This window comes from Betta splendens, chromosome 8, assembly GCF_900634795.4.
Source record: "Betta splendens chromosome 8, fBetSpl5.4, whole genome shotgun sequence".
Taxonomy (NCBI): Eukaryota; Metazoa; Chordata; class Actinopteri; order Anabantiformes; family Osphronemidae; genus Betta; species Betta splendens.
In genome coordinates this window covers 8,947,830-8,969,106 of record NC_040888.2, presented here as the reverse complement: position 1 = coordinate 8,969,106, position 21,277 = coordinate 8,947,830, and the positions used below count along the sequence as shown (strand labels likewise).

The following is a 21,277-nucleotide window of genomic DNA, read 5'->3' as shown; positions in this document are numbered from 1 at the left end:
GATAATTTTGCCTTGAATATTGAATATAATATTTTTGTTCCAATATTTATCAACACTATCATACTGCGTTTGTATCATGTGATTTTATTGTTCTATGAAGGCTTTCCAACCATGACTGAAACTGTGGCACATACACTGTATCTACTGTGCTGTTTTGCAATCAAGGCATTGTTCTCATACATTAAGGTCTGACCAGCTGGTTGGTTTGACCACTAGAATCGTGTTCTATTCGTGTTCTTTGCTGTGCCTAAATAAATGTAATTGGTTAATATACACTCTTTGCTCATTTCAATAGCTGAACCGGTACAAGCGAATGGCAAAAGTTCTGCTGTAAGATCTGCTGTAAATTCCAGTTACCAGTTCCCAGAAAGGTGATCATTCTACTAAATCTATACTGCAGAGCTCAGTGGGTGGCATACTATATTATGCTATGAATTATGGCCAATAGATGTCTGTTCTTTCAGTAAAACACTGTGAATGTTCTGTTTAAGTTACACTGTGCTTTTAGACCATATTGTTTCCTTCAGTTTTTAAGGGAAATAAATATCCATGTGTGTACTAAAGAAGTCCATTGATACAGTATGCAAATAAAACTACGTCATGTGCAACATGTGTTTTGGTCAAGTCAGTTTAAAATCTTTCTATATAGCCAATTATCATGAATCACACATTTGCTGAATTTGTTCCTGGATTCTTGAATCAGATGAATTAAAGAAACTCTTAATGGAACTGTAACTGGAGGTGCATAAAATAGAATGACACTGAATATTTACAGTGAAACATTAGAATAAAAGTTATACTGTAAACACTTATATGAAGAAATCTATAGAGCAGCAACACAACCTGATGGGCTTATACTGTATGTACATACAAATAATGTTTATTACCAGTTTGTCCAAGAGGAAGTGAGTGATCGTTAAATTGTGGTTGACACTGTTTAGCCTACAGGCAAACGCTTTTGCTGACATCATTAAATTGAGAATTAAGAAACATCTGAAGCCTGTGTGTGATTCTTTTTCAATAAAAATATATTGGCTGACATACACGTTTGGTAGCAGAATGCTCTGTTCTACCGATTAATAGGGTCACACACAGCAGAGAATAGGAGGTCTGCAGGTTCTACATCGCCTTGTTTTCTAGAGAGGTAATGCAAGATAATGAGAAAACCTAAAGTGTTGGCAAGACATTTGTGAAATGATATTACACCCTCTGTAGTTTTCACACAATTCCACCTATTTCATGTTCATCCTAAAAGTTAGAATTCACTCAGTGTGGTAATTTTATATGCCCAATTATGTCCTTCTGTGAAAAAGTTCTGTATCAACCTGTTCCCAAGACTGTAATGACCCATATAAAAACAGAACGATTAATAACACAAGATATAAAATACACACCATGAGCCTAAAGGAGTGAGAAATTGATTGATAGTTTATAGTGCAATTTATGAACCGTCTTCTTCCTTCAGACTTCACTGACCAAAGAAAAAAAATCTGTACTTGCTGATTCCCTCATGTTTCAAACTGTTATTGCAAAACCGTATAAAGCATAATGGCAGCTACCATCACCAGAATCATAATTACTGCTGATCAAACCACTTTCCCAGGGCACCTGTAAAATGCACATTTTATACACACTAATTTTTATGTGAGGAGACAATAGAGTTCAACAATGCAACCGCACTACAATGACCCAGTTTCACAGTCATTATTATGATGTATAATAAAACTTTGCAATTGATAATGTGACACAGCTGATGCATAATAAATAATTAAATAAATTCAAATTGAAGTGGTTTTACAGTATAAAAACTTTCTTTTAAAGTGCAAAGAAGCCACCGATGTTTGCAAATGAGCAAACAGTTGGCACTGTTGGCAATGACTCAATGCACTAACCAGTGCACATATATCAATCTATATCTCTATGTATGTATGTATGTATGTATGTATGTATGTATGTATGTATGTATGTATGTATGTATGTATGTATGTATGTATGTATGTATGTATGTATGTATGTATGTATGTATGTATCTTTCTGTGAGTATCAGTAGTTGCAGTAGTAACATTACTAGTCATCTACTATTGAACCTATAACATGTGGGTTACTCAAAGACAGGTGAAAGTTCAATGGCCTATATCAAGTAGGAGCTGTCACTTCCTTCATTGTGAGCAGGTGGTGGATACACAGTCTCTCAGCCTCGCAAGGTCATCATGTCCTTCTTTACCTTACCTTCCCCAGACTCACCTGCAGATCACATGTTAAAACACTGTTTCAGCTGGACATGCTCCAGAACATCCTCATCTTTGACCAATTAACCTCATAATATTTAGAGAAAGGGACGTATTATGCATTTTGCATTTCGGTTGAAGCTAAAATAAACTCAATTCAATCAAAGCAAAAACTAAAAGAGCAGTTCTGAACATCTGAGCATTCTTATTGTCACTGTTAATTCATTAGAAATGCCTGTGTCTTTCTCTCGCACACACCCACACACACGTTATTGCTCAGACATCAATCTGCCTTCTGGAACACTGCTCTGATCCTCTTTTACCCATAATACACACACACATTCAAAAATGAAGATATTTACATAACAATTAAAGCATTTATACAAGTTCTAAAAGCTTTATTTTCCAAAATCCATCCCTATTCTTTTCTGATGTACAGAATGGTACGCTTATATTTTCAATCCATCCAGTGTTTCCTGCTCTGTAGTTATGCAGGGGTACCCTGAATCGATGGTCATTTGCTCAACCTGTCACCCCTGAGAAGGCCTGGCTAATGTGATGCTAAGATACTGTCTAAAAAGGCCTTAAATAACATTATTAACTCAGTCATCAACAAAGAGAAAAGAAAATCACTCCAAATGTTGTTTTAAATATTTTCTCTTGTACTTAAAAAACATATTCATAAAACCATGTTAATAAACGAACAAAAAGGATACGGCAAAGCATTTTTATGTCTCTGTATGTTGCACAGAGTCTACAATAACATAACCTACTGTCTTCTATTTAGCAGATCAATATGATACAGATAACAATAGCAAATCTGATAAAATCTAATAGTTACTCTATGGTTTCTACATATAGTTTGCCTTCTCTAGATTTATTTTAAGAAAAGGTTCAGTCCTTTAGGTGAGAGTTCTCACTGAGCAATAGAAACAAACAAACAGTAAAGATTAAAGGCTGGCTGGTTCACTGAGTAGTGCGACTGGAAAAATCACATCGATATGGCAGGGAGACTCGGTGGCTTCACTTACCCAGATAACTTTAACAGAAATGCACATAGGAGAAGAGGTCTTGTAGAAGCACTAGTACTGGATGGCAATTACAGAATTTACACAACAGATGGCACTGCTGCATCACAAACAACTATACATATTGCACAATGAGAAATGCATAGGATACTGTAATTCAGGAGAACATGATTTGGTATGAGTGTTGAAGAAAAGATGACGTATGTGCTTTGAGCTCTTGTGAAATCTGGCCAAAAGTCCGTTCTGGCAGAGGAGTCGCTGTGTGTCAGTAGATATTCAGGGATGGGGGGGCGAGACAGCGCACAAGCATGAACAGCAATATGGCAGTCGATGTTGCACTTGTGACACTTATGCCAAACACTGGCCTCGGATGTAATATTGTTTTGCTCAGTGGAAGTCGTAGAGAACGTTCCCCTGCTCCACTACAAAATGAAACGGCAAACGTCGTACGGAGCGGCTATAAATGGATCGGCTCAACCCGGAGTCGCATGTGGAGACTGGCCACGAGCGTCAAGACGAGCCGTCCTTTCAGAGTTACATCTCACTAACAATTCATGGTTGGCCTTTGGCTGTGGTGGAGTACATAATGCATTGTTACAGGTGTGTACAGTATAGAATAGATAAAGCCATTGACACTTCATAAACATAAACATACAGAATGTATTGCTTTAAATGTGAGATTTGCGCTCTCTCACCTGATTGTATTTTTATTCCCCAAAGAATGAAACTGACATGGAAATGTAAAAAACATACGCAGAGCAAAACAAAGTGAATATCAACACAAATGTAATTGCTTTTGTAAGTAAATCAGTTTTAAGGTGCTTTTAATGTGGTTGCCATGGCACTGTGCTTTGTTCCCTCCCACGCTGTGTGCAGGAATTGCAATAGGATGTCAATCAAGTACTGGCTGAGCAGCCTCCCCACCCACTGTCATCCAAACTTGTCATTTAGCTCTGAAATCCCATCAAGTCCTCAAGTTCATTGTGTTGTCAATATGTGTGTGATTGCGTGCGCAAGTGTTGGGGGGCGGGAGGTGATGAGGAGATGATGCTCCTCATCATCTCACGCTGCGATAACAAAAAGGAAATCAGGGGCACTGGGGAGGTGACGACAGCAAGAGTGAGGGAGGAAGGAAGAGGCAAGAGCAATCACAGGGTGAAAGATGTGACATGGCATTTTGAAATGTAAGACATCCATAGCCGCAAACATTTTTTCCACGTCTCCAGCCCGAAGAGAGCATAATGTTACGCCCAATGCCATGAATGATACGCTGGGGTGAGATAAATATGTTACAAAGACAGACTTGCAAATTGAAACAAAGTCAAGTTGACAAGCTGACCTTTTCTGGATCCTAATAATTGCTTGATCCTGAGGATACTGAAAATAAGGAATCTGGAGGGGTATGAATATGGCTTAGACTCAGAAAGAAAGAGAAGAAATGCTTCAATTGACCTAATTAAGGAGACAGACACGCTGCTGGGGGAGCTGAGGGTCTGAAGCATACAGTATGGACCTAGAGCATGTGGTTGTAGATGCACATGCTGCTCACTGGGCTCTATTTGACCAGAGAGATGTTTACTGATGGCCAAATGCAGGTACAGCTGATGATCTCTTGTTGTGAGGTACACTGATCAGTGAGACAGGCTTGTCCAACATATTTACTGTATGATCGTTCAAACCCTTCTCAGAATCCCCAAACCAATAATTTGCAAAGAGTATCAAGTAAAGGGACCTTATTTTTTGGCAACCACACTAAACATACATCTAGACTTGTCTATATTTATTCTCTAATAAATTACACAATAATATCCATACTGTATTTCTAACCATGTTGACCGATGAAATGGCTATAAAAGCGGCCTCTGGGCATCAGTCACTGTCTGGAGGCCTGGTGTGTTCCTTAGGTCATTATAGGAGGAGCAGAAAGAAGGCATGATGGGGGATCTTGGCCTTTATCATAGGAACAGTTCTCGGGCCTCATGGCCTAGTGCACGCGTGTCAAACGGCCGGTGTCCCTGCTGGTTTTCCAGCTCTCCCTGCTGATTCCCTTGAACCGGTGTGTCAGTTGGCTGAGTTCTGCTGCTGATTGACTTAACACACCTGATACAGGTAATCAGTAGGAGCTGGGGCAGGGAGAGCTGGGAAACCAGTAAAAGAGTGGTCCGAGTTTGACACCCCTGGCCCAGTAAGTACCAGAACTTGTGCACTTCTTAAGTCAGACAGGCTGCATAGTTTGCGTGTGGCCTTTGTCGCATGGGTCACACTAAAGAAGGGCCTAGGGTTTGGTAAAGGGACAGGTGTGGAGCTCAGATGGGAAGTTCTGTAGGTGAGGTCTCTAGTAGGGGGAGAAGATGATGGGTGTGTGTGTGGCCCGCAGTGGCCCTGGGGCAGGCCGAAACAGTGCGGGGCCCAGGAATGGGGTCTGGATGAAGGCGGTGGTGCCCACTGGGTGGCGCAGCGCCAGCGGGTTAGTTGCCACTGTGCACAGAGTTGGTGGGGTGAGGGGGCTGGGCAGGAAGCCAGTTGTCAAGCTCTTGGTCAGCTGCTTCTGCAAGGCCAGTTTGGTCTGGAGAAGACAGGGTGGGGTGATGGGGGTGAGAGGTGAGAGAAGAACACAGGGATGGCAGAGTGTGTTTTATGAGCAAACATGTTTCCTGGACGACTTGTATGGGGTGAGATTGTTATCTTTATTCAAAGAGGGTAGTTTCTAAATCTAGAGTGCACTTTAATGATTTAATTCATGGGCAAACTACCACCAAACTTGTCCAAATTATGTTTTTAATGTCTGAGAATGTTGTGTATTTCCATGTACGGCGTATTTGTGTCTGCTTGTAGTGTTTAATTGTCTTATTGTGAAGTTACGACATTCTGTCAGGAGGAGTGGCGTGATTTTGAAGGGACAGTGAAGGCACCACTAGGAAGAAGGTACGAATGACAGCGTAAAAGTGTTTACAAGGGTTAAAAGCAGTATATGAAAGAAAGTACTGTAATAAGGAACACAGTAATTTGGCTAAAGCTCCAGCTGAATGTGGTAACAACGTCAGTTATCATGGAAGACATCCTCCACACATCCAGATCTGAGTATGAGCAGAGACATTTTGAATGCGAAGGAAGGGTTTCGAGAGCAAGCGTGACGAACTCTCAACATTAAATCGTTAAAGTGCGCTCTCGAATTGAAAAACGACGCTATTGATTAAAGATAGCCATCTCACCCCATAGATTTGGCCTTGTTTGCACACATAGCTGCAGTAAAGGAAGACATGTTCATACTGTACAGTACAATACTAGACAGAAGTGGATTCCTGATAACTTGCACAAAACTCAGTTGACATCTCTGCAGTATGTTCAAACTGCATTGAATTGTAAGTTCAGAAATCTCTTTTTTACAAGTTTGTTGAATCATGGTTTTAACTACTAGATTACCCATGAGCCTTTGCAGCAAGGATGCACAAATCAGAGTTATCAGAATTAAATATGACCCTAGAAGATACTTTATAACAGCTGGCCAGAGGCTTCTGAAATATTCCCCCCTGCTCTGAAACTCTACTGACATTAACAGGGAGAGAAACAAATGGCACATTGCATAAAAAACGTGAACAATCCCTTTAATGGCTTCCTCATTATCTGTGACCAGGCCTAAAGTTCAGCCAGCTGAAGCTTTCGCCAGGCTCGTCCTCTCCCGCCACTGACCTGCGAGGAGAGGGAGGTGAGGTTGTACTGCGTAAAGGCTTCCTTCATGGCAGACACAGCCACGCCTGCGTAGCCGCCCCATTTCACGTTCTGTGGGAGGGAGGGGGAGGATGGAGGGATGGGGAGGTGTACAGGATATATGACAGGAGCAGAGAAGTGATTAATCTGGAGTGCAGATTCAGGCTGCTGTTGTCATTGCTGGTCCGTGGGGAGAGCAGGACTATTTTAGACCGGTCTCAGGGGCAGGGGAGTACAACAGTGTACTTAACCTCTACTGTATGACAGACACACAAGCATGCTGGCCCTGAGCACCACATAACCACATATGAGTGTATTTCTGTGTGCGTTTAACTGTCTATTGGGGCTGAGGTCAAATCAGTTAAATGTAACAGGGATACATTTAAACTGGTGTTTAAAAATAGTCGAGAAGGCAGACTGAATGTATTGAACTGAGAAGGATTGAGGCACATGTGAACATCGTGCTCAAGCATATTTGCTAAGTCGGTAATGCCTCGTTTGTCCTCCTTCAGCGCGTACGTGCACGCGTGCGTGTGTATGTGGCAGCGTCTCGTTCGCCCGGGTCTTTATGCCGAGACTTACCGCTAAGCCGGAGCTTGGCTGGCTCTTGGTGTGGGGGGTAAATTTGGGTTTCGGTGGTTTGCCAGCCATCCGATCCTTGTGCCTTCTGCTGTTCATGTGCTGCAGACACCAGCATAAATACCATTAGCGGCCTAACAAGCGTCTGTTGGACCGTAGCGGAACATCTTCGAATGTTATCTGCTGCATTATTAATGGATACACATTGAGTATGACTGAAGTGCACAGAGATGACATCACATTACTATCTACTCCTGCTCTGCCTTGTCCTCCTGACTAGAGGGTGTTTATATAAGGTTGCTGGAGCAGCCTGGATGCACCAGTGTGTCCTTTTACTCCAACATAGACAGGTTTTCAAGACAAACCCTTCGCTCAAATCCAGTATTCCATCCTACTGTATATTGGTGCCAGTGTAACTACATGTACATGTAGGTAATAAAATAAGGAGACATCACTTGGTAGTAAAAGAATCTGATTCTTTGATTGACACTTTCACTTAAAGGTGACAGATTCCTCAATTACGAAGGTCCTTAAAATCACATTGTTTATATTAGTAGTTTTAGTAGTTTTTAATACACATAATTTGCTCTAAAACTGTGACATTACAGTGGACTCCAGTCCAAGTTCAATGTGTGATACCAGTCTCATAATGTGAGTTAATTGCTAAGCATGGTATTTGAATGCAGTTCGGTTCTCTGATTAATTCTGTGGCCGCATCATCTGTCTATGGAGGTGAGGTAATTATATGCAACATTTTCTCCACCGCCTGACATGATTTGGCTGGAGAGCTTTTCCCTGCAGAGTCAACAGTACTCCTGTAGCCTTTTAAACAAAATCCTACCAGGTTAACAACACTGTCACTTAGCAGGCCTTGACAAATCTGCAAACGTCTCCAAGCCCCCGCTCATCTCCTTATCTTTCATTTCATGCTGTACATGAAGTATAAAGAGGTCCCAGAGTTACAGCTTATGCTGTTTCGACCTCCTACTCCACTATTTTGCAGCCATAACATGAACTTTTTTTACTTCCTCCGCATCTGTTTTAAAGGGGGACTTCGCAGAAGTGTTTTACATAATCTTCAGCAGAATTTATGCAGAGGAAATGAGAATTCTTAAATACTCCTCAACATGTTTTAAATACTACCCCCATGGAAGATTGGTGAAGCGTTCCTTTAACATTGAATTAAAAGGCTGCCAGGCATGTAGAATGTTCTACCTGGCTCAGCTGGGTTTCAGAGTTCACAAAGATCTCGCACACTTCACACTGGAAGTGCTTGCTGGGCACGCCGACGCTGCCTTTACTGGCCAGGCGCTTACTCTTGCATCCCGCCCGTGCTGCCACCACCTTCCCCCGGCGCCGCGGCAGGACATTGTGACCCTCCAGCATCAGTTTGTGCTTTGTACCTAAAGAAAAGCAGGGAGTTGACAGACACGTTGCATAAAGCCTCCCAAAATATCGCTCGCAGAAGGTTGAGGTGCACATTCAGGGCCAATGCTACACTCCTACCGCTATTATGTGCTTCGAGTTGGGAGATGGAGTTGACTGTGACTTTGCAAACGGGACAATGGAGGTGAGCTTTGCTCTTCTTCGGGTCCTTGTCCTCGTCCGCCGGTGGCTCCGCGTTTGTGCTGGATGGGTCTGTGCTGCCTGGCTCGACGGCCGGGCCCTCTGGGACTTCAGGGGCGCTGGTGATTGAGGTGGTTTCAGTGAGGTGTGAGGAGGGCGAAGTTTGAGGAGGGGAGAGGGTGACCAGCTCCACAGAGGACGTCTCAGATAATGGCGTCAACATCACTGAGCTCCGGGAACTTTCCTCCGGCTTTGCTTCTAGGTTCGTGGGTTCCAAATCAGACTGAAGACCTGCAAAACACAAACAATAAAGACCAACATCAGCAAAGTGTCCCATTTGACGGTAGTATTAATTATTATTATTATTATGTTATCCAATTAGCTGCTGGGGGATCAGTTTGGTGTAGGAAGCCTCCTATAATCTCTCAGTCTTAGCTGCATGAAATCATTAACTCCAGTATTTTCCTAAATCTCTGATTTAAATGTAATATGTTGCTACAGGCCATTTGGCCACTGAATCAGGAAGCGCAAAGTTTGCATATATAATCACTCGAATGTTAATGCAGCGTGTGTTCAATGTTAACAATTCACAAAGGCATTCTTTTCGGGGCTGGGGTAAATGTGTCTCCCCTTAATAACAACAGTAACTCCAGGGGAAAACCTGACATTTGCATAAAAGCAACTTGTTTTGGGTGAGTGGTGAGGAATTGGATTAATCTGTGAATTATCTGTGGTGCTGCATGAGCGATCAAAGTTTGATTAATTATGGGCGGAACTGTTGGATTTAACAGGCCAAATCATCACGGCTGCTAAGCGTTAGCCTTTGTTAGCACTTCCTAACAAAAGCTGCTTTCTGCTTGTGTTCTATTTGTTGACGGAGCAAAAGGCCATTATTATGATGTGCCTATATAATTTTTTAATTAAGTTTGGGTTCATTTGGTTGTTATAATATACAGAATATTAAGCAGTCTGATCACAATAATAATTATTAGCCTACGTATTCGTCCCACAATCCTCTCACATTCCAAATAACCTAAACATTTTGAAGAAATGCACAGCAGCAAATCTCCAAATTAGAATTTGTCTTTTATTGCAACATTGGAAGAGTTTTTTAAGACTGGTGGCATTTCCTGACATAATATCAGTCTTTGTTTCAAACCACGTGGGACAGAGTAGATTAGTGTTGAGGTGTAGGCAGATAAATGCCAGCAGACCCCCCCCCCCCTCTTTCTGATTCCTCTTTCCTTCACTCTGCCTCACTATTCAAATATCAAGTGGACCTCAATATAAACAAACTCACAGCTGCAGGGCCCTGCCAATAAGTCACTGGAGTTCCATTGCACAGCTCTCCTTCACCCCAATGCCCCCTCAAGGGAGTCACTCACACTTCTCACTCACCCGAGAGCATCGCATAATTTCTCCATTTAATTTAGGGTGTTCTCTCTCTCCACACATACACACAGCCTTCCTCAATGCAACTGTGTACCACTGAGATCCCCTTTTACGTCCCAAAGTGAATTCATCGTTGCCATAAGGGTCTTTCTCTCTTATTCCCGCTGAAGAAAGGGTACAAGATTAGACATTGGCTCCTGCTGTAATGAGAGTGACCCCAGTGGGATCTGAGCTCCTCTGTAGGGGTCTGGGTAGGTTTGATGCCCAGCCTCCGTGAAAGACAAGGCCACCTGAGAAGCCTCTGGAGGTGAGCGATAATGATCTTTGGATTTAGCAGAGGAAGACATAGGCTGGTGGAAATCAAAGCACTAAATATATATATATACAGTATATATATAAATGCTATATATACTTCTACTCTTCTTCTACTATAGTTTCCACTATAATATTATTTTTAATGTTAGCATAACTTCAAAACATCCCATATTCTGAAATGTATTTTTATTTCTTTGTCGATCAAATACTGTTTTTTCTTTGTAAATGAAAATAATAGCCCGGAGAAGTTGTGACACAACCTGATACCAATTATAACAAATACACTGTATTGGTCGCTCCACTTTCCTCTGACTCTGAGAGATGGTGCCACCACCATCGGGAAACTGTCAGACCAAAGGCCGGCGCGTTGGCGGCACTAGCGACGTCTCTGGAGAAGTTCCACAGCAGCAAATTACATATGGATGAATGGATCAATGTTATGCAGGCAATCATCAGTTTTTTTCAGCTTCATAATCAATATTTTAAGAACGCAATCAAATGTGACAGGACTTTAGTGTGTAAACACATGTGAAACGATCTCTATTCCACAGATTGATCCGCTGAGCTCTTTACCACAGAAAAAGCCAAAGAAAACATGAATATTACAAGGCTCTTATTAGCGCGCAGACGCCGCCCCGATGCAGCCTGACAGCGTGAACAGCTTCCCCCAGAAAACACCCATCATTGTCGTGGCGACAGACACGCACCCTGTGACAACGGTTTAAGTGGCAGAATCAATCAAGGCGGATGTTGACTGATGTGCCTGATGTGTCACCAGGCCTCTGTCTCTGCGTTGACCCCCCCCCCCCTCCGCTGGTCTGGGACGCGGCTCATGTATTGATTAGAGCCGTATGATTTACTGCAGTTCCATGAATAACGGAACACTGAAAGTAAAAGATGTTGGGAAGGTAAGACGTTGAAATTTTGCACTCAAACGTTAAATTTGCATTCATTGGCAGTGGTTTTAAAAGCCTCTGACAGATGAATGTGCTACTCTGGGATGGTTTTTTTGTCCCCCCTCTTATGGCGCTGTCTTCACACACATCCTGCTTTTATAGTGGTCACACCTGCTGATGGTCGGCTAGCGAAGGACTGAAGATTGGCAGCACCCGGCTGCAGTAGAGGTCTGCGGTTTCGCACCGCGTTGAGTGCGCTTTATTCCCCTGAAGCCGCGCAGGCCGTCCTCGCGGGCACGTAGATAATCTGTTTGTTCAGAGCCACACAGAGCACTCAGAGAAAGAGCCCCCCCCCCCCCACCACCACCACCACCGCTCACAGCAGCTTCACGGCCAACATAACTCATTTGACTGAGTGTTAATTTGGAGCGCTATTCTATTACAGGTTGGCGCTGCGCTGAATACCACCACTGGCATGCACTGTGCATTTCAATTTCACATCAGACCAATCAGACAATTGAGTTTATTAAAAAGCATTGCTCCTTATAAAATTGCCTTGGAACTGTAAAATTACTCACAGCCCTGACTTATCTGCTTTCTCTCTCCACTGACCCCCCCCCCCCCCCCTCCTCTCTCTCTCTGTCTCCTTAATTCATTTCATCTTATCTTTCATTTCCCACTCATCGCCTGGCTTCGCCTCTGCCGCTTCCCTCTTTCAGAGCTCTCCTTTGCAACGGCGGAATATTAAAATGAGGTTTGATGAAAGTGTTATCAGGCTGCCGGTCTTTTGTCCACTTTTTTCCTTTCTCAAGGAGACGCGTAGCGCTCGTGGCGAAGCGTGTGCCCGTATGCAGTCGCGAGCGTGACACGGCAGGAAGGCGGCTAAAATACAAACCGTCCCCCTCCTCTCCCCAAACTTTCACATAATTCCTCTGATATTTTATCTCGTATCTAAATGTATTTTGAAAGTCCACTCAGACAGTGCTCTCCGAGTGGAGGGGAGGAGCAGAAAAGCAGAGAAAGGCACGAAACTGCTCCACTCGCGTCAACCTCGACCCGGAGAAGTGCAGAAGGTAATGGGGCTTTCTCTGCAGACAAAATGCCGTCAGGACCACTCATGTGCTACAAGCTACATGTACAGTTGTGGGCAAGTGTGGAAAAAGTCAACATTCATTTGCTGCAAAGAAAACCAGCACATGCCTCTTTCTTTATCTGGAGATAAACGTCTTTATTTACACCACTCGTGAAATCACATTTATTTTCTAAGATGGCCGTTGTTTTCTTCCTGCTTTATTTTTTATTCGCCACCTCCATCACAGCTCTAACCACTATTTTGCTCCCTCTCAACTGAGAGTCGTTCTTTTCATGCCGCACAAACACACCACTTCTGGTTCCCTAAACCCCGAAATGGATAGAAGAGACCGGGAGGGAGGGTGAGACTCACGCGGTGAGAATTAGGAGGCGAAGGGGGTGAGAACAACCCCAGCGGAGCTCAAATTCATCTTAGCTAGCCTTCATGTGCGCAACAGCTCTTGCTCACAGATATCTCTCAATCCCAAAGCTTCACAGTCTTCGATCCATCACAAAGCATCGGAGGAGAGGTTTAGGGCGGGGAGACTTCAAACTGCTGACGTTGGAATGCACAGAAAAACAGAGGCGGCGAAAGGAGAGGAGGGTGAGGAATATGTCGTGTAGAGGATTCACGTACTTGTTTCCTCCGCTAGGCTCGTTTCCATGAGCGCAGGGGGCGGCGCCTCAGTCGCTGGCGCTTTGCTCCGGTCGCGCTCTCGCTCCCAGTCCCGGTCCCGGTCCCGGTCCCGGTCCCTCTCTCTGCCGGCGGACGAGGCCTCCCCCGCTCGCCGCTGCCTGTTCTTCTGGGCCTCCATGGCTTTGAGTTTGCGGGCGTGCTTGTGGCCCTTGTAGTGGGCCTCGGCTTGGTTCTGCGGAGGAACAAGGAGGAAAGCGGGTGAAGTGGGCCGAGCAAAAAGGACGCGCTTTGCCGGGAATGGCTGGAATCCACGTGCGACACATTTTAAAATGCTGGGCTGAATGTTCACTCTCTCGCAGGCATCCACAGGCTGGAGGAAGAAGAGTCTGTTTCCACCTGATAACAGCTCTGGGACATTGGGAGGCCAGAGGTATAATTGCATGTGTAATATGCAACAAGAGAGTGGATCCCATCTCCACAACCACCCTATTAATGTGCACTCTGAGAGTCAGCCTCTGCAAATCCTAGATACATGTGGCAATACATACTAATGTCGCAAACATTCAGGCCCTCACGAGCAACACAAAAAGCCCAAAAAGCCCGGTTTGACGCAGAACCGCCCCTTGCAGGTGGATCGCAATCTGCCTTCACGTCTCCGTCCTGCTCACAGCTCTGTTCAATCCGACAGTGTCAGAGCAAGCGGAGCTACATAGAAAGAAATCAATATAGAGATCCTCATTAAAAGCCAAAGTAACCTCAGAGGATTAACTTTCAGCAGCTGCGGAGCTGGTTTGGATGTAGTTACGGAGGTGAATCTCGAAACAATATGGAACACTAACAGGGAATAAAAAGACTAATATACATGAATAATAGGAATTGTGCAACCATTACACCCAGAGTGGTCATAGAAGACATAATGTACTGAGCAATAAACATGTTTTTATGCCTTTAGTATTAAAAAGAAAGATGAATTGGTTCTCTAGGATGAAGTAATTGTGTTTTGGTTTGATGAGGGGAAACAGGATGGCAGGTTCCTCCAACACTGCAATGCCTCATGCAGGTGCACCTCCTTCCGAAATAAATCATGCAAATCCAGAGGCCCTGAGCAACTTGAGCAAAGTCTGGACTTCACTTTGAACAGCTCCTAAGTGAGAAATAAAAGCTTGCAGAAATGACTAGGCAATTTGTAAACACAGACTTTTTCCTTTTGTGTGAAATGTTGATTTCTATCATTACCTGAGCTTCACCAATGCATGTTTTATGTGTTCTTGTTTGGTGCAAGGTAAACACCAGGGGCCTCATACACAAAGCGTACTTACGCACAAAAACTTGCTGTAAGTCCTTATCTATGGACGTTTATCAAACTCAAAATTCAACGGGGGGGTTTATATATGTAGTAAATATATAAAGATTAGTGCCTGTGTCATGTTGTTGTACGTAAGTACCCTTTGTACAAGAGGCCCCAGCAGTCTACAGATGAACTTTAAACTCTCCACATTAGGAAACCTAATGATGTGATATAGTGAAAGCCTATTAATAACAGAGCTGTCAAAGTAAAACCAGCTCAGACATTTCAGCGCATCGCGCGGCTGATGTGCCGTGAAAAGACTTCAGAGATTAGCATCGTGTGGCAAATGGAGCCGGTTGCTTCCCCATCGGCTCCCTCCTCGACCGACCCAGTCCCGGTGAGGAGAACGGGAACAGGGTGTGAAATGTGCACTGGTCTTCACGTCACCAGGCAGCAGGATTAGTGCAGGGTGAGACAGTGAGGAGCAACGCTGGGCTTAAAGGCACACGCTGGATTATATCAGGTGCATGTTCACGCTTAGCAGATGTGGGTGTCTCTCAATAGCAGAGATAGATGAATAGGCAGCAAAGGAAGAGTATAGTGGAAGAGTATAAAAATTTCTTTTGCCTTGATTGCAATGCAAATGTCTGTGATGCTGCTGCTATAAATACGTGCAGCCCAATCACCTTCTATTATGTTATGACAGTGCATCTCGTCATATGATGAGTCATTGAAAAACATTAAATCATCCACGGCTTTTTTTATTTGCTTTCAAATTCTGTTTCAGGTCATGTCCCCTAACAAAAGATAATAAAAAATAATTTCATTGCATGAGGTAAAACAACATCGAAACTCAAAACAGTGAACAACCACAACAGCCGTGTTTAATTGCTCTTTGAGGAGAATCCGCTTTCCACTGAGCAGCAGAGGAAGCTCCCTTATTTCTCCTCTGTGTATTATGCATAGTGATAACTTGGTACAATATCTGAGCAAACTCCGAGGAGGGTGCAGGGAAGTGTTATGAAAGTATTCATGCTCTCAGAGAGACAGACACAGCTACAGTCAGACCTGACACTCCTCTTTAAGTCTGTGTGTGGAGGCAGGCAATGGGATTTGCTGTAGTGTGTGAAGTGCACGTCTGCAGCGCCTCTCCCCTCTCAGCTCACTGTCTCCTGCGCCTCAGCTCCTCTTTGAAGATGAAGTCCAAAAGGAAAAGGAAAAAATGTGTGTGTGTGTGCGTGTGCGTGTGTGTGTGCGTGTGCGTGTGCGTGTGTGTGTGTGTGTCTAGACCTGAGGTGTCTTGAGGCTTTCAGGACTATCAGCTATTTGTTATGTGAATATGCATTAAATGTCATGGGATGTTTGCCTTAGTCTTGGTCTGTGTTTGTATTGTGTGTGAATGATTGTGGTTGTACACTTAGTCTGTGTGTGCATGCGTGTGTGTGTGTGTGTGTAGTGAGGATGCTGAGGAGCTGAGAATGCTGCTTCCTGCTGAGGCTGCTGATTGTTGCTGCTCTTTGCTGATAAACAGCGCCTCTGCCTGCTGTCTAATCCCTCACACCAGCACAGCAGACAGACGAACAGAGACCCGTTTCACACACAGGAGAACTTGCATACACAGTTAATCAGAACAAAACTTAAAGAATGTGTTGTTTTGTTTGGAATAAATTTGCATGAAGGGATGGCTTTGGAGTGTTTCGCTCTGCATATGCACAGCGATATACAGTACACACATTGGTTTATGCTCTCAACACTAAAACACACTGCTATTTAAGTCAATTTTTTATGTTTTGTACTGTCTTGAGTTGATGTGTAGTTGATCTTTTTCAAACAAACAGGTGAGAGACTGCTGACACAGACTGGAGATGCTTTGACTTTGAGGCAGACATGTGAGCATGTCACTCCGGAAACAGTTTTATAATTGGCACCCTCTTGCACGAGCATCTGTGAATTAGTGAAATGAAATCTTTGTTCTGTTTGACTGACAGTTTTTTCTAAACACATTATGCCTTAACATCTATGATTCCCAGCGGTTTATCAATAATGAAAACTGGTCTGAAATCGCATATTGTGCATGGAGAACTTTTTTTCTTTTATGGTTCCACTTCAACTTTCAGGTTCAGAGTAGAAACTAATTGTTAGTAGTAGATATATAGATATAGATATATTTTTAGTTTTGCTGTTTTGTGGCCTACATGCAGGGGTCCACACACACACACACACACACACACACACACACACACACACACACACACACACACACACACACACACACACACGCAAATTATTATATATACACCAATCACACAGAGAGGCTTGTCAATCTGGGGTAATTTAAAAAAATGTACTATAATTTTCAAAAACATTCAACAAAGATAGCAAAAGTGCAATACAAAGAGATGCTCTCTGAAGCCAGACTCATGTTTTGGTCTGGATTGCTTTAATGTTGTAAATTACCTAGTCTGGCAGTCCATCCCTCCTTTCTCTCCAATTGTCCCACAGCCGCTCTGTGTTGCTCACAAACACCCCAGCGTGAAGCCGCTAAAGCTCCTCTTACCGTTGAGTTAAAGCGCAGGTGGCAAATGTTGCAGGAGATAATCTGTTTCTTCTTGAGGGGCTGAGGGACACCGAACGTGTGGTTGATCACTGCCTTCTGGACAGGGTCCATCTAAGACACGGACGAGGCGGAAAAGCTTAGTTAGAAATTTTCAATGTAGTTATAATGTATGTGTTCCAAAGTACTGTATCCACTAATATAAGGCAGAGCTGTGTTATCTCCCTTTTGGTGTTGGGTAAAATGGGCGCATGAGGAAAATGAAACATACTGTAAGAAAACGGTCCTGTGAACATGCACATACTGCTTAGTTCCTATAAGTTTGCTTTTGTCATATGGCTGCTGATTTATCTCATTAGGCAGCAGCTGGAGTGGCCACATAGGATGAGAACCGTGCTGCGAATAACCATCTGCTTAGAAATGATATAAACACGTGTCACGAAATATAGACAAAAACATTTCTAAAACTGCCAAGATGCAGTAGGAGCAAGTACTTGTGTATTCAAAGATATAAAGATTTAAAATAAACTTTCTTAATCCCAGAGGGAAATGGCTTTGTACATATTTATACACATATAAATACATCCAGCCCTGCTGATCAGTGTGCCCAGTCTGTTACTGTCTGCTACATTCATGCTGCTGCCTCAGCGTAAAACACTACACTGAGGCTTTGACCAGAGACTCTACGAAAACATTCCTCCACAAACTTTTCTGCCTCCTCTGCATCCCCTGGTTTCGCTTCTTATTTTTGAAGTCCGGAACAAAGTTGGGTGTTTCCATCAGCTGGTCCCCAGTGTAAACAAAGTTGTTGTCATGGAGACGGTGCTGCTGTTGCGCTCCAGACTTGGACGAGTGAAAGTATAAATTAAAAAAAACTCTCCCGAACAACATGAGAGGAGACTAGTTACAAAAATAAAATTAGAATAGAATAATAATAATTAGAATATGACTGGACACATTCATTTATGTGAATCTGTGTGTTACGCAAGTTTATACTATCACAATTAAGGTACCGTATGCAAACATGAACCTATTTCTGTTCCCGTGGTCTCACAACCCGGCAGGTGACAGGTGACCACACAAAGGAGGCAGCATCAAACAATGAGCTAATTATTATAGTCACGCTTTCAATGATCAGTCGCATCGAGCAGAAGTAGCCGGTTAAAAATACACGCTTCAGAATTTGCACACCGGCGGAATCAAAGATGTTGATGCGTCACAAAATGCTGCTGTTGTGCGGCTGCGAAGAAAAAAGGCTCACGCACTAAAATCGCAGCCACTCAGCCGCGATCAGGACATTTCCCACGCTGCTTCACTGCAGTGCAATAATCAAGTGTACAAATTGAAAAGGAAAAAGTCCCTTAAACTTTCATTTTCGTTGCGAGAGGCAGCTCTAACTTAATGATTTGTGAGACTTGATAATCGATGGAACGCGATGTGTGACGGATTGACTGTTGTTTTCTCCTTCCAGCTCCTGACGCTGGTGCTGAAGCGGAGGAAAGCTTCTTTTTACTTAAATGCACACATGTAGCAGAGCTGTGAAAGAAAATGAAATGTAATAATAAATGTAAAAGAATGTAATAAGTGATAATACAGCACCATCATGTAAAATACACAACGTTAATGTGTGTTGCCCTGTTGGCACAACTCGCCGCATCTCCTATTTTAATGTAGTTCGAGCTCATTGCAACCTCAGAACCGTGACTGCACAATACATTATGAGTCACTGCAGCTCAGAGTGGAGCGTTTTTCCGAGATCCAAGATCATTGGCTGCTAATATGGTTTTAAATATCTGTGCAGAGACCAAAGAGAGGAGGACGAGAGGACGAGCTGCAGCGGCTGAGGCTCCATTAGAGCGTCTGCGCTGCGTGATGACAGCCGATGTCGTCCCAGCGCCCTTCATCATAGTGTCGCGTTCAGAACCCTTGGCTCTGGCTCTGGGCTGGCACCGGGCCCGGTCCGGCGGGCCTCTGCTCACGCTCTTACGTCCAGTTGGAACGCCGCACGCACTGGAAGCGCAGCAGCTGCCTGGAGATCAAGGAGAACCGGTGCATTGATTGGGACGAGGCCGGCGGGCTGCCTTGATGTTTTTTTTTTTTTTTTTTTTTATAAAACACAGACTTGAGCAACATCAGATCCCTGTGCGCCGCACCGGGAGCCGCGTCGTGTCCAGAGCAGCCGCCGCCTCTGCGCGAATGGGGCCCGAACCAGGTGTGAGATTCAATGTAAACACACTGCCGCTGAAACCTGCACGCTGGAGCTGGAGCTGCAGCTGCAGCGCTCCCTCAGGGCCGCCCTCGACTTTGTTGCTCTACTTTGGCCTCTTCTACACGACTCAAATCCACCTCCGGGAGCCGCCGACTTTTCCCTTCACCGCTCGACTCCCTCCACCTCCGCCAGCGCGCCGCACACAGCTATTTGTTTTAGGAGCTGAAGAATGCGCCCATTGTCTGGCTGCAGCCATCCTGAACCGACTGCTATAAATGTGCCTTTTGTCCGAGCCCTGTGACCCCCCTCATTGGTCCGAGTGCAGACAAAACTTATCCTGCGCCCATAACGGTGGGTTAAGACAGGTAAAAAGACCCTCAGGGAGACGATGAGGAAGAGGATGAGATGAGGAAGACGTCGGGGCAAATGGAGGTTATTCAATGTTAGCGACAGGTGCATCCAACGTCCCAGGACCAGGAGAACCCGGAGCTCCCTGCTGGAATGTTCTGCATTCTGCACGATGCGCGGCGAAGGATTCGGCAGAACCTCAACTGCTTTGAGACGTTTCCCACCAAAGCAAAAAGCAAAACACAGACGGGAATCTGAGCAGAGCGCTGCCCTGCCTCCACCGCTAGTCTAAATACACGAGGGCGTTAAAGGCGATTTTCCGTGCCGCTTTTGCCGCTGGGCACAGTCAATTCTCTGTGGGGGGGGGGGGGCGAAGACCACCTCGTGACCCAAAGTGGTGGGTGGCACAGAACAAATGAATAAACTGCATATTCCGCATGGCAGGCTGGAGACCCCCTACACACACCTATACACACACGCGGCACAGGTTTATGTCTCATCCGCCCCCTCAGAAGCAGCCAGATGTCTCTCTCTCCCTCAGCCTTCCACTTGGTTCGGAAAGGTGTAAAGTGGATGCAAAGGCAAAAGCTCGGGCTAATGTTTCATTTACGGGCCACGCGGAGGGAAGCGGACGGGAAGTGGACCCACGCGGGCCAAGATCGAAAGCATCGCAGCATCACAACACTTCGGTGGAGACGGAGGACACAGGGACGCGGTAGAGAGAGGGTGTCGTTGTTAATTCCACTCCAGGAAGCACAAGGTGGAACACAGTTGCTAAATTTAAAAAAGACTGTACAGTGTAAGGATCACAACCATGAAGCATAAAATTAAATTTAGAAAGGAAGTGATGATGATAATACAACACCAGGGTCAGTGGAGCGAGAATATAGTGTCTGCTTGGGCATTTTTCCAAGCTTCACATTACGCATGAAATGATTATAGGTTGTGGATGAGACAACACAAAATGCATGAATATAGATTCTTAATGATGGGAACTTTAATAGATTTCCCCCCTGACTCACTGTGTTAAAGTTGGGGAAGAGGCTGAGGGGGGACGATCCGTTGAGCCTGAAGGGCAGGAGGTGTTTGAGGTCGAGCTGAGGCTGCAGAGGCCGCCCCGGGACAGGGAGGGAGGCCAGCAGGGGGCTGCCTTGGGCCGACGTACCTGCACAAAACAGAGACGCGGACGTTAAAATGGAGACGTTTCTGTCCCAGGGTGATTGTAGAAGTTAAACGGGGCTGATGGCTTCCAGGAGGTCAGGTGCAGCGCTCAGAGGAGGCCTGACGTTGATTTATTTGATACCAGAGGCGCCATTACTCCTCCAGCTGACACCCAGCACATTATACAGCACGACTGTGTGTTTGCGTAGGTCCCGGACTCAGTGCTTCTGTTCCATATGCAGATAATAATAGGAGTAAATGCTTAAGGGGGGATGGGGAGCACATTAAGACCCCCAT

At 44.5% G+C, this 21,277-nt stretch overlaps 1 protein-coding gene across 3 annotated transcripts in view; it reads right to left on the bottom strand.

Annotated features, from left to right (window-relative positions):
- Positions 1-90: 90 nt before the first annotated feature.
- Positions 91-21,277, bottom strand: part of znf385c (zinc finger protein 385C) — an 89,465-nt gene continuing 68,278 nt past the window's right edge. For all 3 annotated transcript variants that reach the window (XM_029159574.3, XM_029159575.3, XM_055510614.1), the window contains 8 exons: positions 20,842-20,984; positions 17,266-17,376; positions 13,421-13,652; positions 9,050-9,400; positions 8,759-8,946; positions 7,547-7,645; positions 6,947-7,036; positions 91-5,822 (listed from right to left, as the gene is read on the bottom strand). In XM_029159574.3, the coding sequence (XP_029015407.1) occupies positions 5,592-5,822; positions 6,947-7,036; positions 7,547-7,645; positions 8,759-8,946; positions 9,050-9,400; positions 13,421-13,652; positions 17,266-17,376; positions 20,842-20,984 (1,445 nt within the window). In that variant the 3' untranslated portion in view covers positions 91-5,591. The remainder of the gene's footprint in view (positions 5,823-6,946; positions 7,037-7,546; positions 7,646-8,758; positions 8,947-9,049; positions 9,401-13,420; positions 13,653-17,265; positions 17,377-20,841; positions 20,985-21,277) is intronic.